This window comes from Lemur catta, chromosome 1 (assembly GCF_020740605.2).
Source record: "Lemur catta isolate mLemCat1 chromosome 1, mLemCat1.pri, whole genome shotgun sequence".
NCBI lineage: Eukaryota > Metazoa > Chordata > Mammalia > Primates > Lemuridae > Lemur > Lemur catta.
The window spans coordinates 219,699,792-219,719,700 of NC_059128.1; the positions used below are offsets into that span (position 1 = coordinate 219,699,792).

The window sequence follows — 19,909 nt, forward strand, 5'->3', positions numbered from 1 at the left end:
AAGACTTTTGGGCTCATGCTATATTACCAAGTTCTACTCCTGTTCTTATACCAGACACATTACTATATACTCTTCCCCCTTTCATCTGCCTTGGGAGAGCTCAGAGTGACCTTTCAATATACAAGCTCTAAGAACTAACAGTGGCACCCACAGAGGCAATGTACCCAGTTATAGAGTTTCAGACTTCATCTTGTTTATTTATTACAAAATTTAAAACACCTTCCCTGGGCAAGATCCAAAACAATTTCATCCTATTATATAGTTCACCTTCATCTTTATAGTTAAATGTAATCTGCCAGCTTGTGCTGATAGTGGGAATCCTTCCCCATTTGGTCAAGGTCAAAGGAACAGTGAAGAAATCTTGTGCTCTGCTAATAAGAACAGCATCTTTCTCATTGTCCAAGCCATTCACCTTAGGCTTTGGTGTTTAAGTCCAGGTCTGGAGAAGAGAAAGTTTCATACCCAAGCTTGTGGTCTTCCCTTCGGTAGTACATTCGTGTCAGCACAGTCAGCAGGAAAGTCTCCAGTATGAGGAGGTGGCAATTCATTACTGCAGTGTAGGGTGAAATATAATGTAGGTTATGCTAAGTTATAGAGGTGGTATCCCACTAGCAGCCCTGACATACAAGTTGAGCAGCACTTTGTCTAATTTATCCCCAAACCAGGACATAGAAATACTAAATTGTCATAAATGACATATCAGGTTAACAGTAGAGCCAGAACCAGCACTTGGTTCTCTACCTTCTGTGATCTGAGGCTAGCATCAAAGCCCATTTCTTATGTGTGTTTAATTAGCACGGCCTTCTGTTTCTTAACCATACCCACTCCTCTCCCAGGAGCTGAGGATTGAACCATGGCTTCCTGGGTTACAGGGCTGGCCTCATGCTGTAGGGTTCAGTTCTCCTCTGTGTGATCATGGAGGCCATAGTCTCCTTAAAGCCTCTGCTGGGATTTCTTGAAGATCCCTTTCTGAATGTTCTGAGCAGAAGTCAGGCTGGTCTAACTGCTGTTCTGAAGCCCTATCTTTCCTGACTCTCCCCTATCTCATCCATCCCACAATAGGGTAAGAGGTCTTATGTGCTCACCTTGAGATCTGATTTTAGAGGAAAAGGGAGGTGAACAAGCAATCTGCCCGCCATTGGCCAAGAGTGAGAAAATGGAGGGCTGCAGGGCAGTCAGGACAACGAGCACCTGCAGAACAGAACAGAGGTGAGGGTGGGTTGGGACCTGCCATCCATGGCACTGAGGCCAGCTGGCCCACTGCTGGGCCTTGTCCTTCCACTGTGCAGATTCTGCCCACTGGTAGATCTGTGCTGTTACACAGGGTTGAGACTCATACTTGGTTAAAAATTTGTAGAGTTTTAATCTTTATGCAAATTGTAATCTCATCTTCTACCCAATATTTTATTGGAGTTGCCAATAAGAAACAACAAGACCTGATTAAGGGATTAATTTTTATTTGTCTATCTCAGTCATGGCTACTGATGAACACTTGATGGATGAAAAAGGTGGATGATTAGAGAAGAATAATTCGATCTAGCTCAAGTACCTGAGATCCTTGCTCCTAGAATAATGGACTGTTTATCATTAAAGTTCTCTTTGACAACTCTCTGCCATGCCTGACGCTGTGGGGAGGGGGCAAAGGGGAATTAGTATTTAATGGATACAGAGTTTCAGTTTTACAAGATGAAAAAAGTTCCGAAGATGGATGGTGGTGATGGTTGTACAACAGTGTGGATGTATTTAATGCCACAGAACTGTATGCTTAAAAATCATTAAGAGGGCAAATTTTATGTGTATTTTGCTACAATAAAGAAAGAAGAGAAGAAGGAAGGAAGAGGGAGAAGATCTCTGTGCAGAGGCCTCAGAAGCACCATTTATCTTAGTATCGCTCTGCCTGAGTACATTGTGCTGAAGCATCAACCTCTTCGAGGCAGACTTAGCTTTTCCAGCCTTCCTCACAATTATCAGGGGAAGGCCTGGCAATCACAGGGCTCTTATCCTTTTGTCTAACCCCAAGTGCTTCTGGGACCCGGATCCTTTCTACCCCTTACTGCCTGACTTCATTTCAGGGACTTCTCTCTCTCTTCCCACAGCCCTTTCAATTCTAACTACTGTGTGCTTGGAAATTCATATCTGAGAAGCATCTGCTTAGATCAAGTGAGAATGCATGTGAAATTACTCTCTTAATTATAAAACAGTCATTATGCCTTGGGAATAGAAGAGCCCAATAAAGGGACAGAAAGAATGGAGATTGGGTTAGAAGTCATTACATTTGGTGGAAAAGTCATCTTGGCATCTTGGGCTTACAGAATGCAAAGCATAGAAGGTGGACAAACCCACCTTTGAGAGAATATTCAGAAGAGGTGTGAAGATGAAGAGGCGGTGTAATGAGAAGGAACGTGGATTTAAATTCTAGTCCCATCCCTTATGTGCCTTTGAGCAAGCCTCATAACATCCTGGTCTCAGTTTCTTCCTCTGTAAAATAGGAATAATAATGACTCCCCGGATTATTGTGCAACTTTAAATGTTAGGCATTAAAAGTGCCTAGCACATGGTATAGGTAGTGAATAGTTGTAGTTATGATAATGCTGCTGCTGGTGTTGATGGATTATAGAAGTTTAGGAAGTAATAGGTAGAAAAGAAAAGGAAAAAGCAAGGGTAGAAGAATTTAAGGTTTTATAACACACATGTTATAGGTTGAATTATGCCCCCCAAAAAGATACGTTGAAGTCCTGGTCCCCAGTCCCTCAGATGTGACCTTATTTAGAAACATGTTGTTGCAGATGTAATTAGTGAAGGTGAGGTCATAATGGAATAGGGTGGGTCCTTAGTCCAACATGACTGGTGTCATAAAAATAGAAGAGTCACAGAGACACAGACACCTGAGGGGACAACATCATGTGACACTGTAAGCAGAAATTGGATCAATGCAAATGCTGGCCAAAGAATGCCAGGGATTGCCGGCAACCACCAGAAACTAGGAAGAGGCAAGAAAGGAGACTCCCCTGCAGGTTTCAGAGAGAGCGTGATCCTGCTGACACCTTGATTTTGGACTTTCAGCCTCCAGAACAGTGAGACAATAAATTTCTGTTGTCTTAAACCACCTGGTTTGTGGTATTTTGTCATGGCAGCCCTGGGAAACTATTACAGCACGGAAAGGCAAAAAAGTACAAAGAGCAAGGATCAGTTTCCGAATCTCATGGGAAACATGAGGCTTAAGAGGAAGATTCCTAGACCCTGCTTTTACCCTTTATTGGCCTCACCTCCCAACCCCAATCTTTTCTAGCTCTATCATTAAATATCTTTTCTCTCCCAGGGTATAGTTACCTGGAATAGAATAAATTTGCCTCCTATGTTCTGCTCACCCAGGTGCAGCTTAGCTTGACGGAAAAGGATGCCCAGGGTCCAGAGAGCGAACAGGGTAGATGCACCAAGGAAAGTGTTAATCCACAGAGCTGTGCTCTTCTCAGAAATCTGGTGGCAGACCAGAAAGTAGTCAGTGAGGTAGGCAAGCCCTGTCCTTTTATTTCTCCTCTTCCATGGTGGGAAAAGCAATTAAAAAAAGCCCCAGTACCTTGGCCTATTCCAGTTTTGTCTCTGCCCACTGGAGTCCCTGAACCTCTACTTTTCCACTGCCACCCTGTCCCTGGGGCCCTGTGTCAAGAAGTGTTGGCTCCAGCTATTCTTACTAAATGAGTCTTCAACTTTGCAGCCCCTTACTCCTGGCTTACATCTGCTGGGTCGTAGATGCCATCAGGGATGAGAAACAAGCCCACCAGGACCAGCGTTATCTTGAAGAAGGCATATTGGAATGGGCCTAACATCAGCAACTGAAGCTTCTTCCTGAGGAGGGAAGAGGGTTAGGAACACAGACCCGCAAACCACCCACCCCATGAAGACCTCCCAACGCCCTCACTGGGCTCCAGGGCTGAGGCTTGGCTGCCATCATACACACCAAAATGGCTAAATGGATGGGGACACGGAAGCCAGAATGTTGAGAACATTGGGAACCTGCCACACCTCCCACTCACCTCCAGACCAGAATGCTGCCTTTTGAGCAAGAGCTGTCAGAGTGTTGGCCTCAACCTCATTCATACAATGGGCAGAGGGGCTAGCAAACAGCCCAAAGTCCAGTTTTCTCTATGTGGCTAAAGTATGCAGGAGGCAGTGAGCTTAAGTGATGGGCACTTAGGAGTTCTCCTTCCTCAATCTCCCCTGGGATTGGTGCCCATGTGTGGGTCCTGGCTGTGGGATGCCCATCCTTTCATAATGGCTTTGCCCATTTGAATGTAATTTCCAGAGTCTTGAACAGGACTAGAGAGCTAGAAGAGGCTCTTGGGAGAGTGCAGGAAGAGGCTAACCTGTGCCTCCAGGGTGCTCCTCCCACCTTACCTGGTGAGCATGAGCCGTGGGCAACAGAGGCAGCAGCAGCAGCAGGGACCTGTGTGGACTATCATCGGGGTGTCCTTCAGTGTCCTCAGTACTGCCTCCTTCCCACCAAAGCCCTCCACCATGACGAGCATCAGCAGGTAAAAACATATAGCATAAAACCTGGGGCAGGGAGAGAAGTGGGACTGTGAGCACGTGGTGGGGGCCCCAGCTGAGGGGACACCACTTTGCTGCCAAAGAAAAAGCCTGCAGGGAGAGGTGGGGCTTACTGAGAGGAAGATGGTAGAGACTGGGCATTCTGGTTGTGAGATCCAAGAGGAACAAGAGAGGACAGGTCCAGAGGACTGGGGAAGAGGGAAATTTGGGGCTATGGGAATAAAGAGGTGACTGAGGAATGTGCCAAAATAAGGCATTTCCTGAACAGAACTAGAAGTTAAAGACCCTTGGATTAGCACAAGTTGGGAAGGGCTAGATTCATGATGAGCTGGCATTAAAGACACGGACTCTGCAGTCCCAGTGAGTGGGGAACAGAAGCTGATCCCAGAGGGATGCTCAGCCCAGAGTTGGGGGTGGCCCAGGACACTCACGAGGTTATGGCCATTTCCACAAGCATGAGGGAACGAGGAATCCAGAGACCAAAGCAGCAGAACACAGACACTACCTGCTTGGAGAGGAGCAAGAAGCATTTGAGGCAAGAAGGGAGATCACTCAAACCTTTTGTAGCAAGGGGTCAAGGAAGCAAAACTTAAACATTTGAGGCACCATTCCTTAAAAGTTTCCAGCTGGGGCTGGGCGCAGTGGCTCATCAGCCACTGTAATACCAGCAAATGTAATGACAGCACTTTGGGAGGCCGAGGTGGGAAGATCACTTGGAGCCAAGAGTTTGAGACCAGCCTGGGCAACATAGCAAGACCCTGTCACTACAAAATATTTAAAAATTAGCAGGATGTGGTGGCACGCACCTGTAGCCCCAGCTTCTCAGGAGGCTGAGGGGGGAAGATCACTTGAGCCCAGGAGTTTGAGGCTGTAGTGAGCTATGATCATGCCACTGCACTCCAGGCTGGGTGACAGAGGACGCCCCATCTCAAAAAAAAAAAAAAAATGTTGCCAGTTGGAAAAACAACTAATTAAATCAAGCAAACCAAAGACCAAGGCTGTGGGAGTGATTTAAAAGGCTACAGCATAAGGGTAGACGTGATATGACTCTGTGGGGAAAAAATCTTTCCCTCCTATACTCTGAGGAACCACACTGTCTGCCTTTACAGGAAGGCTTGCTTTTAACTGCAATACTGTGGTGGAGGAGTACAGAGTGGGGCCGCCAGTGGGCTGAGCAGGTTCTCCAGCTGTCTCTGCAGACCTTAGGATTGGAACACACCGTCCCTTTGCCTGTTGACGTTCCAAGCATGGGGTCCTAATTGCAAGCGGAGATCAGATTACAAACCCCTACCCTGAGGTGGTAGTGGCAGGCAACTCTTTGCTGACATGAATTTTGCTGAGTTTAGAGGAATTCTCAAAATGGTCCCTGTCTCCTTTCCAGTCCCACCTAAAGGGAAGCTACAGGGCCTTCCCTCACCGTAGGTGCAGAGCTACTCCAGAGCAGAGTCCTCCTCTTGATGGGGCAGCGGGTGTTCTTGTATAGGTAGACAGCATCCTCCAGGAAGATGGCAATTGAGCCCAGGACAAGCAAGGTCATGATGCTCATGAGGGCAATTTCCACAGGGCCCAATGCTAGGTAAAAGGAGAAGGCAGACTCCAGTGAGCTGAAGACCAGGACTGAGGGGGAGAGGACATGGGCTTCCTCACTTGGAACTAAATTGCCTTGCCAGATCTAGAACTATCTGGTCTGGGTTCCCACCTATGCAGAAGAATGACTATTTTTTAGACCTAAAGTGTCCAACATGAGACCCAGAAATAGTCATTCTTGTGCATGGATGGGAGCCTAGATCAGATAATTCTAGGTATGTTAAGGTCTACCTGAACCAGGGTATAGACACACCAAACAAGTTTTTATATATTTAGCAAAATTTTTGAATTAAGAGGTCAGAAGGGCCTATTCATTTTTCTACCTCCAGTGCCAGATGTCACATAAGCAGACATGGATCTATTAACATTATAATTGGGCTAGGTGAGGTGGCTCATGCCTGTAATCCTAGCACTTTGGAAGGCTGAGGTGGGAGGATCACTTGAGGCCAGGAGTTCAAGACTAGCCTGAGTGACATAGCAAGATCCCATCTCTACAAAAAAATAGAAAACTTAGCTGAGTGTGGTGGCACATGCCTATAGTCCTAGCTACTTGGGAGGCTGAGGCAGGAGGATCGCTTGAGCCTAGGAGTCTGAGGTTGCAATGAGCTATGATGACACCACTGCATTCTAGCCTGGGCAACAGAGTGAGACCCTGTCTCAAAAAAAATTAAAAAAAAAAAAACATTGACAAATAAAATTTGTCTATATTTATGGTGTACAACATGATATTTTGTTATATGTATACATTGTACAATGGTGAAATCAACCTAATTAGCATCAGTTACCTCATATATTCATTTTTTGTGGTGAGAACATTTAAAATATACTCTCAGCAATTTTTTTTTTTTTTTTTTTTGAGACAGAGTCTCACTCTGTTGCCCAGACTAGAGTGAGTGCCGTGGCGTCAGCCTAGCTCACAGCAACCTCAGACTCCTGGGCTCAAGTGATCCTACTGCCTCAGCCTCCCGAGTAGCTGGGACTACAGGCATGTGCCACCATGCCCGGTTATTTTTTTCTATATATATTTTTAGCTGTCCATATAATTTCTTTCTATTTTTAGTAGAGACGGGGTCTCGCTCTTGCTCAGGCTGGTCTCGAACTCCTGAGCTCCAACGATCTACCTGCCTCGGCCTCCCAGAGTGCTAGGATTACAGGCGTGAGCCACCGTGCCTGGCATTCTCAGCAATTTTTAAGTATACGACACAGTACATTGTTATTAACCATAGTCCCCATGTTGTACAATAGATCTCTTGAACTTATTCCTTCTGTCTAACTGAAATTTTGTATCCTTTGACCAACTTCTCCCAAATTCCCCCCACCTATGCTTCCAGCCCCTGGTAACCAACATTCTGTCTGCTTTTATAAGAAGCAAAAATATTTAAATTAAAATGAAGTTTTTAGATGAAAACAGAGAAGAATATCTTCATGACTTTGAAGTGGGGAAAGATTTTAAAAAATAGGACACAAAAGCACTATTCATAAAGGAAAAATTTGATAAATTGGGCTTCCTTAAAATCAAGAATTTCCATTCATCAAGAGAAACAAGAGAATGAAAAGGCAAGCTTTGAACTGGGAGAAGATATTTGTAGTACATATATCCAATACAAGACTCATATCCATAATATATAAAGAATTCCTATCAGTAAGAAAAAGATAACACAATTTTTAAAAATGAAAAAAGACCCAGACAGTTACTTTACAAAATAAGATATCCAAATGTACAAGAAGGCCGGGCGCGGTGGTGCACGCCTGTAATCCTAGCGCTCTGGGAGGCTGAGGTGGGAGGAATCGCTCAAAATCAGGAGTTCAAGATCAGCCTGAGCAAGAGTGAGACCCCATCTCTACTAAAAATAGAAAGAAATTAGCCAGACAACTAAAAAATATATAGAAAAAAAATTAGTTGGGTATGGTGGCACATGCCTGTAGTCCCAGTTACTCAGGAGACTGAGGCAGAAGGATTGCTCGAGCCCAGGAGTTTGACGTTGCTGTGAGATGGGCTGATGTCACGGCACTCTGGCCCAGGCAACAGAGTGAGACTCTGTCTCAAAAAAAAATAAATAACAAATGTCCAAGAAGGATGAAAAGATGCTAAATATCAAAAGTCATCAGGGAAATACAAAGTAGAACCACAGTGAGATGCCACTACATACCCACCAGAAGAGCTAACATGAAAAGGACTGACAATTCCAAGTGCTAGTGAGGATAAGGAGCAATTGGAACTCTCATATATTGGTGTTGGGAATATAAATTAGTACAATGACTTTGGGAAACTGTTTGGTAGTATCTATTAAAACTAAACATACACCTACCCAAAGACCCAGCAATTCCACTCCTGGGTATATATTCCATAGAAATGAGAACTTACAATTACAAAAAAAAAATCAGAGCAGCATTATTGATAATGGCCAAAACTGGAAACAGCCTACATGTTCTTTAACAAGAATACAGATAAATAAATTGATATATTCCCACAATGGAATATCCCACAGCAATAAAAAAAAGAATTAACCACATTGATACATGCAACAAAACAGATTAACCTTAAAAACATAACGATATGTGAAGGGAGCTGGAGTACATATGATTTGATTATGTTTATATGAAGTTGAAGAGCAGGGAAAATTGATCTATAGAGGTGATAGGGGTTAGAACAGCAGTCTTTGGAGGAATATTAACTGGAGGAAGTATAAGAGACCCTGCTGGATGTTAAAATGTTTTACATCTAGGTGTGTGTGGGTAGTGGTTTTACAAATTTTCATATGTAAAAATTCATCAAACTATATACTTAAGATTTTGCCCTTTATTATATGTAAGTTACACATGAAAAAGAACTTATGTGAACAAAGAATGCAAAATTAGCACACACAGTAAAATTACAACTATGTTGGAAAGATTTGATTGGGAAGAAGGGTTAGAAAAGAACTGAAGGAAAAAGGAGACTAATATCTTTATCTTACAAAATGGAAAATCAAGAATACTGCCCATAGTTGACAGAATAAGAAATAAACTATAGATATATAAAGCTATAAAGATAATCAAGTCAAAATATTGATATATTTATATGGAGAAAATGGGAGAAAGTTGGTGCTAAGTATGCTGAATCCTCATGTATCACAGACGCAGCCACACATAATGTCCAAAACTGATAACCCAGAAAATGACAGGATACAATTATTGGTGATTTGAAGGTAATTAATCAATTCTCAGCCTTTTGGCTAAGATCAAGTGTGAAGGTAATTATCAGAAGAAACATCGGCTGAAAGAGTTAAAAACAGTTATCTGTGAGGATAAGATTAGAAATAAGAATGGATAGGGAAGGGGATGGTTGATTTTCATTAGCAGCCCTTTTGTACTGTATGATTCTTTAACCATGTTCGTGTATTACTTTGATAAAATAAAAACATTAAAAAATCATTGCAGGCCAGGTGTGGTGGCTCTTGCCTGTAATCCCAGTGATTCAGGAGGCTGAGATGGAGGATTGCTTGATGCCAGGAGGTCAAGGCCAGCCCGGGCAACATAGCGAGACCCCATCTCTTAAAAAAAAAAAAATTAACCGGGCCTGGTGGTGCACACCTATAGTCCCAGCTACTCCCAAGGCTGAGGCAAGAGGATCGCTTGAGCCCAGGAGTTGGAGGTTGCAGTGAGCTATGATTGTGCCACTGCACCCTAGCCTGGGTGACAGAGTGAGACCCTCTCTCTAAAAAACAAAAAAGAAAAAGAAAAAAAAAATCATTGCATAGAAAACTACCTACAATACTAAAAACACATTAGCAATGCTTATGTTTGGGTGATGGGACTGTACGTGATCTTTGTCTTCTTACTTTTCTATCATACTTTTTTCCTATCTTTTCCAATTATTCTATAATAAATATGTATTTTATAACAAAAAACTTTTTAAAATAAAAGAATATATTTTGCCAAATACATAATATGTGAAAAATTCACATGATGTCATGCTTATAAGAACAGAACATAAAAATTGTAGGCATAGAATGATTTCTACAAATGTTAAATCATAGAAAAAGGAAATTACACTAAGATAGTTGCAGTGCCTGTCTCTGGGTGGGACTATAGATGATTTTTTCTCTTTTTACTTTTCTCTGCATTTTCATATTTACTGACCCTGAATTATTTTTATAATAGAAATGTTTAGTAAAATCAAAATACACACAAATAGGCAAAGTCCAGATAGAAAAAAGCCAAAATTGATTCAGTAGGTTTCCAAAAGCCAGTATTCCCTTGTTGGAACAGTCACTGCTGGAGGCCTCTCATACCCTCACCAGACTCTTGTCCTCATCAGCTCCCTGAGGGCAGAAACTGCCCTTTCACAAGCCCTGAGGCCAAAGCCTGTCCCCGTCTTCACTATGCCTGTCTGCTTTCTCCTCCTTGAACATCTCCCTTCCCTCGACTCCCAGAACCACGCTCTGCCCGGTTCCCCTTCCGCCTCTGAACCCCAGGTCTCCGCTGATTGCTCACCCTCTCCCGGACCCCGTGTGCTCCAGACTGAATCCCGGCGGCTCGGGATTCGCCGGCCACTCCAGCCGCCCAGCAACCTCGCGGAGCTGTTCCGGCCGCAGGGGCTTTATGCTTGGCCCTGCCGGTTAGGCTTTCCCTCCCGAGCCCCCTGTGCCTGGCCCCGCGTCCCTGAGCTCCCACCTCGCACGCTCCCTGCTCAGACAGCCTTCCCGGACTGCCGGGGTGACGGTGCCCCCTCTGCCCACTCAACACAGCGGGGTTATTTACACCCGTGTTTACTTGCTCGTTGTCTGCCCCTCGCGGTGATGTGAGCTCCTCGGGGCAGGGACTTTGTCAGGCTCTGGCTCTGTTGTACACGTGTCTGGAGCAGTAACTGCTCTGTAACTATTTGTTGAATGAAACAAATAACTCCGTGAGAATTCCCATTATCATCCCCATTTTGTAGGCTTTTTTGGGAAACTAGGCTTAGAGAGCTAAGCACTTTGCCCCAGGTCACACAGCCTGGAAGTGAAGGGGCTGGGATCTAAACCCAGGGTTCTTGACGCTAAGCCTATGTGCTTACTCATTACACATACTGACTTTTGGTGTCTGTTCTCACAGATATGAAAGGGACAATCAGATATAACCCAAAAGGCTTTTTAAGTTTATAAAGATGAGGGTGGAGCACATTCTGACTGTTCAACACAGAAATGCTTTTGTAGTTTCCTTTTTATTTTTATTTTTTCTTACAGGTTATCCTGCATATTCCTTATAATTGCTGCCTATGGTGCTCTAGCTATTCTTTTTCCTCCTTGCAGAAAAGCTAAGAAAGGAAAAGTTCCTTAGCATCCATATCCTGATACCAGGGCTTTCCATCAAACTCATTTATCCTCTTAAAAGATTGCCCCTCCCTTATTTTTCTGGTCTAACCCAGTTTTTCCCAAAGCATATATATAGATATATATTTTATATATGTTAATGTATATGATATATATTTTATATATTAAGATATATATATAAATATATATATAATATATATATATATATTTTGAGGGGAGGATAAAGTCTCGCTCTGTTGCCCTGGTCTAGAGTGCAGTGGCATCATCATAGCTCACTGCAACTTTGAACTTCTGGGCTTACGCGATCCTCCTGCCTCAGCCTCCCCAGTAGCTGGGACTATACACACAAGCCACCATGCTGGTCTAATTTTCCTATTTTTTGTAGAGATGGGGTCTCACCATGTGCTCAGGCTGGTCTTGAACTCCTGGCTTCAAGTGATCCTCCTGCCTCAACCTCCCAATGTGCTAGGATTACAGGCTTCAGCCACTGTGCCTGGCCCCAAAGTGCATCTTAATGGATATTACAGGACAAAAGTGTTCTATGGCTAAAGGATTTTTGGAAACGCATTAAACAAAGTTAATGTGTTTACTTTACTAAAGTTTTTAATTTACATAGTTTCCAAAAGAAGGTTATAGAATGCACCTTTTACAAAACTTAGTTTTCTATAGAGCTCTGTTTTCATGAAGCACTTGTTGGGATTAATATTGCAAGGAAGACACTTTGGGAAATGCTTGTCTAACTGACCATTTTGAATATAATTATACCTACAGCAACTATCAAGTTTCCCACTGCCTCTGGAATAATGAAGATTACTTTTTAAAATAATAAAAATAAAAACATTAAATAAAAGTTTGAAAACAGAATAATCATCTATAATCCTAGCTTCCTAACCAAAAATTATGTCCATTTTTTCTATATTTGCTTCCTGGAGGTTAAGAGTACAGTATAGACTTTGGAGTCAGAAATATCCTAGTTCAAAGTAAGTGCCACTTATTGGTTGCCTCTATAACCTTGGACAGGTTACTTATCCTCTCCTTAAATTTCTTAGAACAGCACTTGGCATGTAGTATTTGCTCAATAAAAAGCTTTTAAAAAATCCTAGTTAAGCCAGGTGCGGTGGCTCACGCCTGTAATCCTAGCCCTCTGGGAGGCCGAGGTGGGTGGATCGCTCGAGGTCAGGAGTTCGAGACCAGCCTGCGCGAGACCCTGTCTCTACTAAAAATAGAAATAAAAATTATCTGGACAACTAAAAATATATATATAAAAAAAATTAGCTGGGCATGGTGGCACATGCCTGTAGTCCCAGCTACTCGGGAGGCTGAGGCAGTAGGATCGCTTAAGCCCAGGAGTTTGAGGTTGCTGTGAGCTAGGCTGACGCCACGGCACTCACTCTAGCCCGGGCAATAAAGTGAGACTCTGTCTCAAAAAAAAAAAAAAAAATCCTACTTAAAGTACATACATGTTACATTACATCAACTGTACTGTATATAAAATTTTGGCCAGGCACAGGGGCTAATGCCTGTAATCCCAGCACTTTGGGAGGCCAAGGCAGGAGGATTGCTTGAGACCAGGAGTTTGAGACCAGCCTGGGCAACATAGCGAGACTCAGTCTTCACACACACAAAAAGAAAAATTAAAAGTTTGTATTCTGTTTTTTTTCATCTAACATTTCATCATAGCCTTTCAAAAACCATTTTTATAATTATTTTTAAAATTACAAAATATTTCAAAAATAGAGAACAATAGAGTAAGCATTAATAAACCCATAACCTATTTTAATGAGTAAGATATTGCCAATTTTGCTTCAAGAGTTATTTTTTATAAGAATAAAACATTACACCAAAATGTTTGTACTCCTATAATATTCTGAACAAATTAAAAAAAAAACCAATAAAATATTACAGACATATTTGAAGCCTGCAGTGTATACCTCTCAGATCATTTTCTCTTCGCTACCCCATCCACCAGGGGTAACTATTAGTTGGTAAATACCTTTCCTATTCCTGTTTCAATTTTTTGACAACATAGGTATATAGGCAACATATAGTATTGCTTTGCATTTTTTAAAAAATGTGTAATAATAGCATCATCCTGCAAAATGTTCTTTCTACCCAACATTGTTTTCATGATTTTCATTATTTTTATTATGAAAAACAGATGCTGTAATTAGCATTCTTGGACTTGTCTCCTTGGCACACATAGGAGACTTTCTCTAAGGTGTGTACCTAGAGTTAGAATTGCTGAGTTTTAAGAGATGAGTATTTTCAGTTCCAATCAATATTATTATATCTAATTACTCTCCAAAGTAGTTATAGCAATTCATACTTTTGCCAGTAGTCTGTGAGGGTTCACATTTCATTGTAAATTCACCAACACTTGGTATTATCAGACTTTTATTTTTGCCAGTATAATAGTAGTGAAATGCTATTTCATTGTTTAATTTGTAATTCCCTGTTTACTGTCTTTTTGTGTATTTATTGGCCATTTGAGTTTCCTCTTCTATGAATTGTCTGTTCATATATTTTATCCAGTTTTTATTGGTTAATTTTCCTCATACTAATCACTAATCCTTTGTAGTTAGAGATTTGAAAATATTTTCTCCTGGTCTGTGGTGTGGCTTTTAACTTTGTTTGCGGTGCTTTTATTTTTTATTATTTATTTTGTTTTGTTTTGTTTTTATTTACAAAACACCAGCCACAGGAGAATGTTTGCAGTGCTTTTAGATGTACAGAAGTTTGTTTGCTTTAGTAGTCAGTCTTCATGATCATTTGTGCTTTCTGTGTTTTCAGAAATTATTTTTTCTTCCCAATCATAAAGAAATCTTTCTATATTTTCTTTGTAAAAATGTTTTCATCTTACATTTAAGTATTTTATCTGAATTAAAGCTACTTTGGGGCTATTTTCATATGTATTTATTCACCACAGGGATGGCAATTGTCTAGCCCCACTTATTTTTTTTTTTTTTGAGACAGAGTGTCACTCTGTTGCTCAGGCTAGAGTGCCATGGGGTCAGCCTAGCTCACAGCAACCTCCAACTCTTGGGCTCAAGCAATCCTCTTGCCTCAGCCTCCCAAGTAGCTGGGACTACAGGCATGTGCCACCATGCTTGGCTAATTTTTTCTATATATATTTTTAGTTGTCCATATAATTTCTTTCTACTTTTAATAGAGATGGGGTCTTGCTCTTGCTCGGCACCACCTACCTCGGCCTCCCAGAGTGCTAGGATTACAGGCGTGAGCCACCGCGCCCAGGCCAAGCCCCACTTCTTGAAGAGTCCATCGTGCCCCTTGATGTGTGTGGCATCCAATCATGTAGCAAGTCCCCAGCAGGCACAGCTCAATTTCTGGTCCTTCTATTCTGTTCTGTTTTTCTACCTAACAGGCCCTTTGCCATTATTAACTCATTGCTTTATTGACTATAGCCTTATTATAAGACTTAGTCTCTGGTAGGACAGCTTCCCTCCTTATACTTTTTCAAATTGTCTTGGTTTTTCTTGGCTCTTCCATATAATTGTTTGGATGAGTACATTTAAAAAAATCCTTTAAGGATCATAATTTCAATCACACCACGGGCATTTTAAAAAAATGGAAAGATTCAATAATTCTTCCAGAATAACTCTCTTAACATTTAATTTAAGGAACAACAGAGTTTACAAATGAAGCGAGAAAGGAGTTTCACCATGTCCTCCAATGGCACCTCTTCCTGGTTTTCCTATGTCTGTCTGTGCCATCACCGTTGCCCAGAGCCTGCACTTACATGTCTAGATCCTTAAAGATTGCCTGCTCTTTCCTGGAATTGCCTTTGTTTTACAACCCTTCCTTTCCTTTTCCTGCCACTGCCCTGGCTCTGACTCTTTTCCCCCTTGCTGTACTGGGGCAATGACCTCTAATTTATATCCCTGCTCTCAAGGCTCTTCTTCCCCGGCAGTCCGTCTTGACTGCTGATTAATGGTCCTGAAGGATTAATTTCATCCAGCCCCTCCCAATCTCAGAGCTCTCATCAGCTCTTTCTGTCTGCGGGTTAAAGTACAGTTCCTCAGGCTGGCACACAACAGGCCCCACCTCCCCTGCCCAGCTGCCCAGCCCTCTCAAATGTCCCCTGCTCCTCCACCAGCAGCGTTGAATCCAGCCAGACCTAGCTCCCCAGTGTCTGGGGGCCCTGCCTGCTCATTCTCTCACCATCCCCGCCCCAGGAGGGCCCACTGCCTGCTCTCCACTCCCAAATCCTACCTACTCTGCCTGCAACAAGGCAGCTTGCTTGACCACCAGACCCAGAATGGTCTTCCTATTTTGAACATCCTCGGAGTTTCTATTTGCAAATTTTGTAGCAAAGCAGTGTGAGAGCGATTTTCATTGTGCAAGGCAATGGAACCTGAGCACTATTGACACTTTGGCTTGGATAATTTTTTTTGTTGTGAGGGGCTGTCCTGTGCCCTGTAGGAGGTTTAATAACTTCCCTGGCCTCTACCTACTAAATGCTAGTAGCACCTCCAGTGTGGCAACCAAAACTGCCTCCAGACATTGTCAAATGTCCCTGGGCTTAGAACTACTAGTGTAAAGGAAGACTTGTGCCACCAGCTGCACTCTCCAAACAGGAGGTTCCCGGAGCTGGATGTAGCATCCACCTCCTGGCACTAACCACAGAGCAAGTAGCAGGCGTCTCTGGACACTCTGGCAGTTGGCAATCGCTCTGGTTCAGAGCATCTGAAATGAAGCTGTCCGTAGCCCAAGGACACGCCCATGTCTGCCTCCTGTGCACACTGACAGCACCCTGTTGCTCAGTTAGGGTCCATTCCGTGGAGTGACAACAGCAAGCAGAAGGCTGGGAAAAGCCTTAATGTACTGTAGAGACCCAGACTTTCATTCGACATCTCAGAGGCAGTAAGTCACGCAGCAGGAAAGCTAAATGAAATGTGGATGTGAGCCACTTTTTCTCTAGAGATGCTACGGCCATTTTGTTCTCAGTGTTTTTGGTATCCAGGCAATTAAGCTGAGTCTCATTCTATGCCTTTCACTTTCAAAAGCAATTCAGTAACAGGATCTCCTTGGCTGACACTGTGAGAACAATTTTACAGGTTCACCTGTGTTTGCAGCACATCTCTCACAATAACCCTCCTCTAGAATGATGTAGGCCCTTTCCCCAGGAGAACACTGTGCAGGCCTCCAGGAGACCCTACAGGGCTTGGACCAGTCACGAACCATCTTGAGTCCCTAGAGGGCCCTGGGATCTGAAAAATGCTCCAGGTCACAGTGTTCTCAATATGTTTTTGGTTTTGCTTTAAGAGGGTCTTGTTCTGCTGCCCAGGCTGGAGTGGAGTAGCATATTTATAGCTCACTGCAGCCTCAAACTCCTGGGCTCAAGTGATCCTCCCACTTCACCCTCCTGAGTAGCTGGGACAAGAGGCACATGTCACTGTGCTCAGCTATTTTTTTTTTTAATTTTTTGTAGAGACAGGGTCTTGCTATGCTGCCCAGGCTGGTCTTAAACTCCTGGCCTCAAGCGATCCTCCCACTTCAGCCTCCCAAAGTGCTGGGATGGCAGGTGTGAACCACTAGACCCAGCCGGTGTCTCCACTTTGAATGGAGCTTTGAGGTTGGGGTTTGTGGGGGCCTAGTGTGCAGGTTTGTCTCCTGGGCTAGGTTGTCATGCTCCCCTTTTGGCCTTCTAATTCCTTGAGGGCTTGCTCTTCTCCAAGGCCTTGACCATGATGGACACCAGGCCAGTCTCCTCCCAGGCTGTCCACGTTGACCAGCTCAGGACCCCTCTCCTCAGCTCCCCTCAGCTGTCCTGACTTCCCTCTGGGATATGCATCTCCGCCTTTCAGTTTCCTCGGGGGAGGATCCCCAACTCACCTCTCAAGAGTTGGGCTGCCGTGGGAGGGTGAGAGAAGCAGGCAGAGGGGATGCTGTAATTGGTCTTCAGCACCTCCAGAAGATCTGCTGTGTACCTGGAGAGACACCAGCATGTGTTCAGAACCATGGGCCATGGGGGTGGGAGGGTGGCACATTGGACCAGAGTTACTTGAACTTCTGGGCTCACACGATCCTCTGCCTCACCCCCCTGAGTAGCTGGGACTACAGGCATATGTCACCATGCCCAGCTAACTTTTTCTATTTTTACTAGAGACAGGTGTGAGCCACCACGCCTGGCTTGGACCCCCATTTATTGATACTCCCTCAAACACTACTGAGTGCAGCTTGTCCACTTCCCCTCAGGGCCTTTTCCTAGAGGGAGTGGAGAATTGGCCCAGACTAGTGTGTCAGCCACCTCGCCAGGGCCAGGTCTGGCGGCATTGCCCTAGGAGCCCACAGTCTGTTCTCTCTACTCTCGTCTGGGCAGCAGCCAGGGCTGATCAGGGAGAAGGAGCAGAGTCCTAGAGAAAGAGTGGCCCTTAGCATGGGAATGGGTCCCTTGCTGGCCAGGGGCTCTGTGAGTTCTCTCTGGGAATGCTTTCCACAGCCCCACCTCTAGGGTCTCTTTCTCTCCAGATTCGGGGACAAAGCCAAGGCCCCGAGGTGTCCCACACTGGCCCAAAGCAACATTGTCTCTGAGGACTGAGGAGACGGCCCCACTGTTCTCAGTCCTGTCTCATTCTGGGTGCTGAGAGCCAAAGGGCTCTGGGAGGGAGACAGGGTTAGGCTGGGGGGATCGGCCCTGCCACCCTCACTTACCTGGGGTCAAGCTTTATCTGAGTCCTGTCTGGCTCCATTGCCTCCTTTCTCCCCAGCAGTCCTGTCAGGCACCAGGGCCAAGGAGGGCAGGCAGGGCAGGCAGGTGTGGGCCCTGTGGTGCTGCTGGCCTCTCTGGAGTACGGGCCAAAGGGCAGGTGGCCCGGCAGGGTCTTCCCTTCTGGCTCTCTCCCCCCTCAGGCCTCCCGCCGCGAGCCAACTTTGTATCAGAGTTCACCGTGGAGGAATTTGATCTCAGGCTGTCTGAATTCCCCGCTCCTGACTCCTCCTAGGTGTGGTCCCTCCCACCTCTCCTGGACAAATGCCTTTGGCCACCCCTTGCCCGTGGCCCGCCCCCATCTTGTATTCCCCTTTTAGGAACCCTCTAGGGCAGGCTGGAGTCACGGCAGAATTCCTCCTGCCCAGGGCCAGGGTGGGCATGAAGTCCTCCCCCTGCAGCGCAGCGCCCTCTGGTCAGCGAGGCCCGGAGAAGCTGGAGGGAACTCAGGCTCTGGCGCCCGGGTGGGGGGAGACTCGGGGCTGAGGCCGCGGCTGTGCCTGGTGCTGTGCTGGCGTGAGGAGGGAGGACTGGCTGGAAGGGCCAGCCGAGGCCCCTGTAGGCTTTCCAAGCACAGATCATCATCTCTTGGTGACCGGCTTATCCAGCCAAACAGCTGGGCCTGAAGATGCAACCAAATGGAGGCTGTATTTAAGAGGCAGAGTGGCAGAGTGAGATTTCAGAGCATTTTGACAGGTTTTGAAAACCTGACAAATTAACATGCTTATGAACTATTTTATTGGTTTCTCTTCTCTCTCAAAATAGATTTAAACCTCTTTGAGGCCAAATGCAATGTCTTGACCTATGATACCCCTACGTTCCTGGTACAGGGCCTGACATATACTAAATGCTTCTTAGAATTTGGTTGCATAACTGATAAAAGAATAAAATCAGAGCAAGAGCAGCAGCCGGTGTCTATTGGGCATGTCTGGTATGCCAGGTGCCGTGGGAAATGTAATATATTCCTTATCTCATTTAAACCTTACAACCTTTGCTAGCAGTCTTTGGTAAAATAAAGCATAGAAAGAAAGAAAGACAGAAAGGCAGAAAGAGAGAGAGAGAGAGGAAGGAAGGAAGGAAGGAAGGAAGGAAGGAAGGAAGGAAGGAAGGAAGGAAGGAAGGAAAGGAGGAAACAAAAAAACCTTATAACCACTCTTATAAGGTAGTACTATCCTTATTCCCATTTTAAAGATTAGAAAAAAAAAAAAAACAACCCTGAGGTTCAGAGAGGTTCAGAAACCAGGGTAGGTAGAGAGCCATGGGGGTATGGAAGGAGGCAGAAGGGCAGGTGAAGATTTGAGACGGTGAGAAAAGGGCCTCTGAGAGGGTTCAGAGTGTCAGTTCCGGGAGGCCAAGGAGGTGCTGGGCTGGTGAGTAGACCACAAGCAGAGGAAGCAGTTGCTAATGTGGAACCAGAGGACTCCCCACTCCTGTCCCCCAGCACCTCAGAGTATCTCCCAAGGCTCCAGCAGGGCCCCTAGCTGTGCCCTCCTCCTAGTGTACAGTTCTTGGGACAGGACAACGTGGCGGTCCAGCAGTCTCAGGAGTCCAACTACCTTCTAAGGTACAGAGAAGGACAGGAAACGGAAGGCAAGGGCGCTGACCCCCAAAAGGCCAATGGCCTGGGCCCCACCCCGGCAATGACTCAGCTTCCTCAAACCATTTCCACAGCAATGTTCCCTGGGTCATTCCTCTCTAGCCCGCTGAGAGGCCTTGAGCTTACCTGCTCTGAGCCCTGAACTTCAGACTTCCC

The 19,909-nt window shown here is 44.7% G+C and overlaps 1 protein-coding gene across 2 annotated transcripts; it reads right to left on the reverse strand.

Annotated features, from left to right (window-relative positions):
- Positions 1–176: 176 nt before the first annotated feature.
- SLC51A (solute carrier family 51 subunit alpha) lies at positions 177–18,331 on the reverse strand. Of its 2 annotated transcripts, XM_045540043.1 has the most exons (9): positions 18,102–18,331; positions 17,283–17,377; positions 5,966–6,120; positions 4,980–5,053; positions 4,396–4,554; positions 3,735–3,846; positions 3,331–3,477; positions 1,086–1,191; positions 177–550 (listed from the first exon to the last, which is right to left on the reverse strand). In XM_045540043.1, exons 1-9 carry the CDS (start codon positions 18,137–18,139, stop codon positions 414–416), a joined length of 1,023 nt encoding a protein of 340 aa, XP_045395999.1. In that variant the 5' UTR covers positions 18,140–18,331; the 3' UTR covers positions 177–413. The 2 variants fall into 2 exon arrangements, with proteins under 2 accessions (XP_045395999.1, XP_045395998.1); XM_045540042.1 differs by lacking the exons at positions 5,966–6,120; positions 17,283–17,377; positions 18,102–18,331 and having other exon boundaries at positions 4,396–5,137.
- Positions 18,332–19,909: the final 1,578 nt, after the last annotated feature.

Excerpts from the sequence above, each read along its gene's own strand:
- SLC51A (XM_045540042.1), bottom strand. The coding sequence starts at position 5,078 with ATGCTTCTTGCTCCTCTCCAAGCAGGTAGTGTCTGTGTTCTGCTGCTT. Across the intron at positions 3,478-3,734 it reads GCATCTACGACCCAGCAGAT|ATTTCTGAGAAGAGCACAGC; the intron begins GTAAGCCAGGAG and ends GTCTGCCACCAG. Across the intron at positions 551-1,085 it reads CTCTAAAATCAGATCTCAAG|TAATGAATTGCCACCTCCTC; the intron begins GTGAGCACATAA and ends CCTACACTGCAG.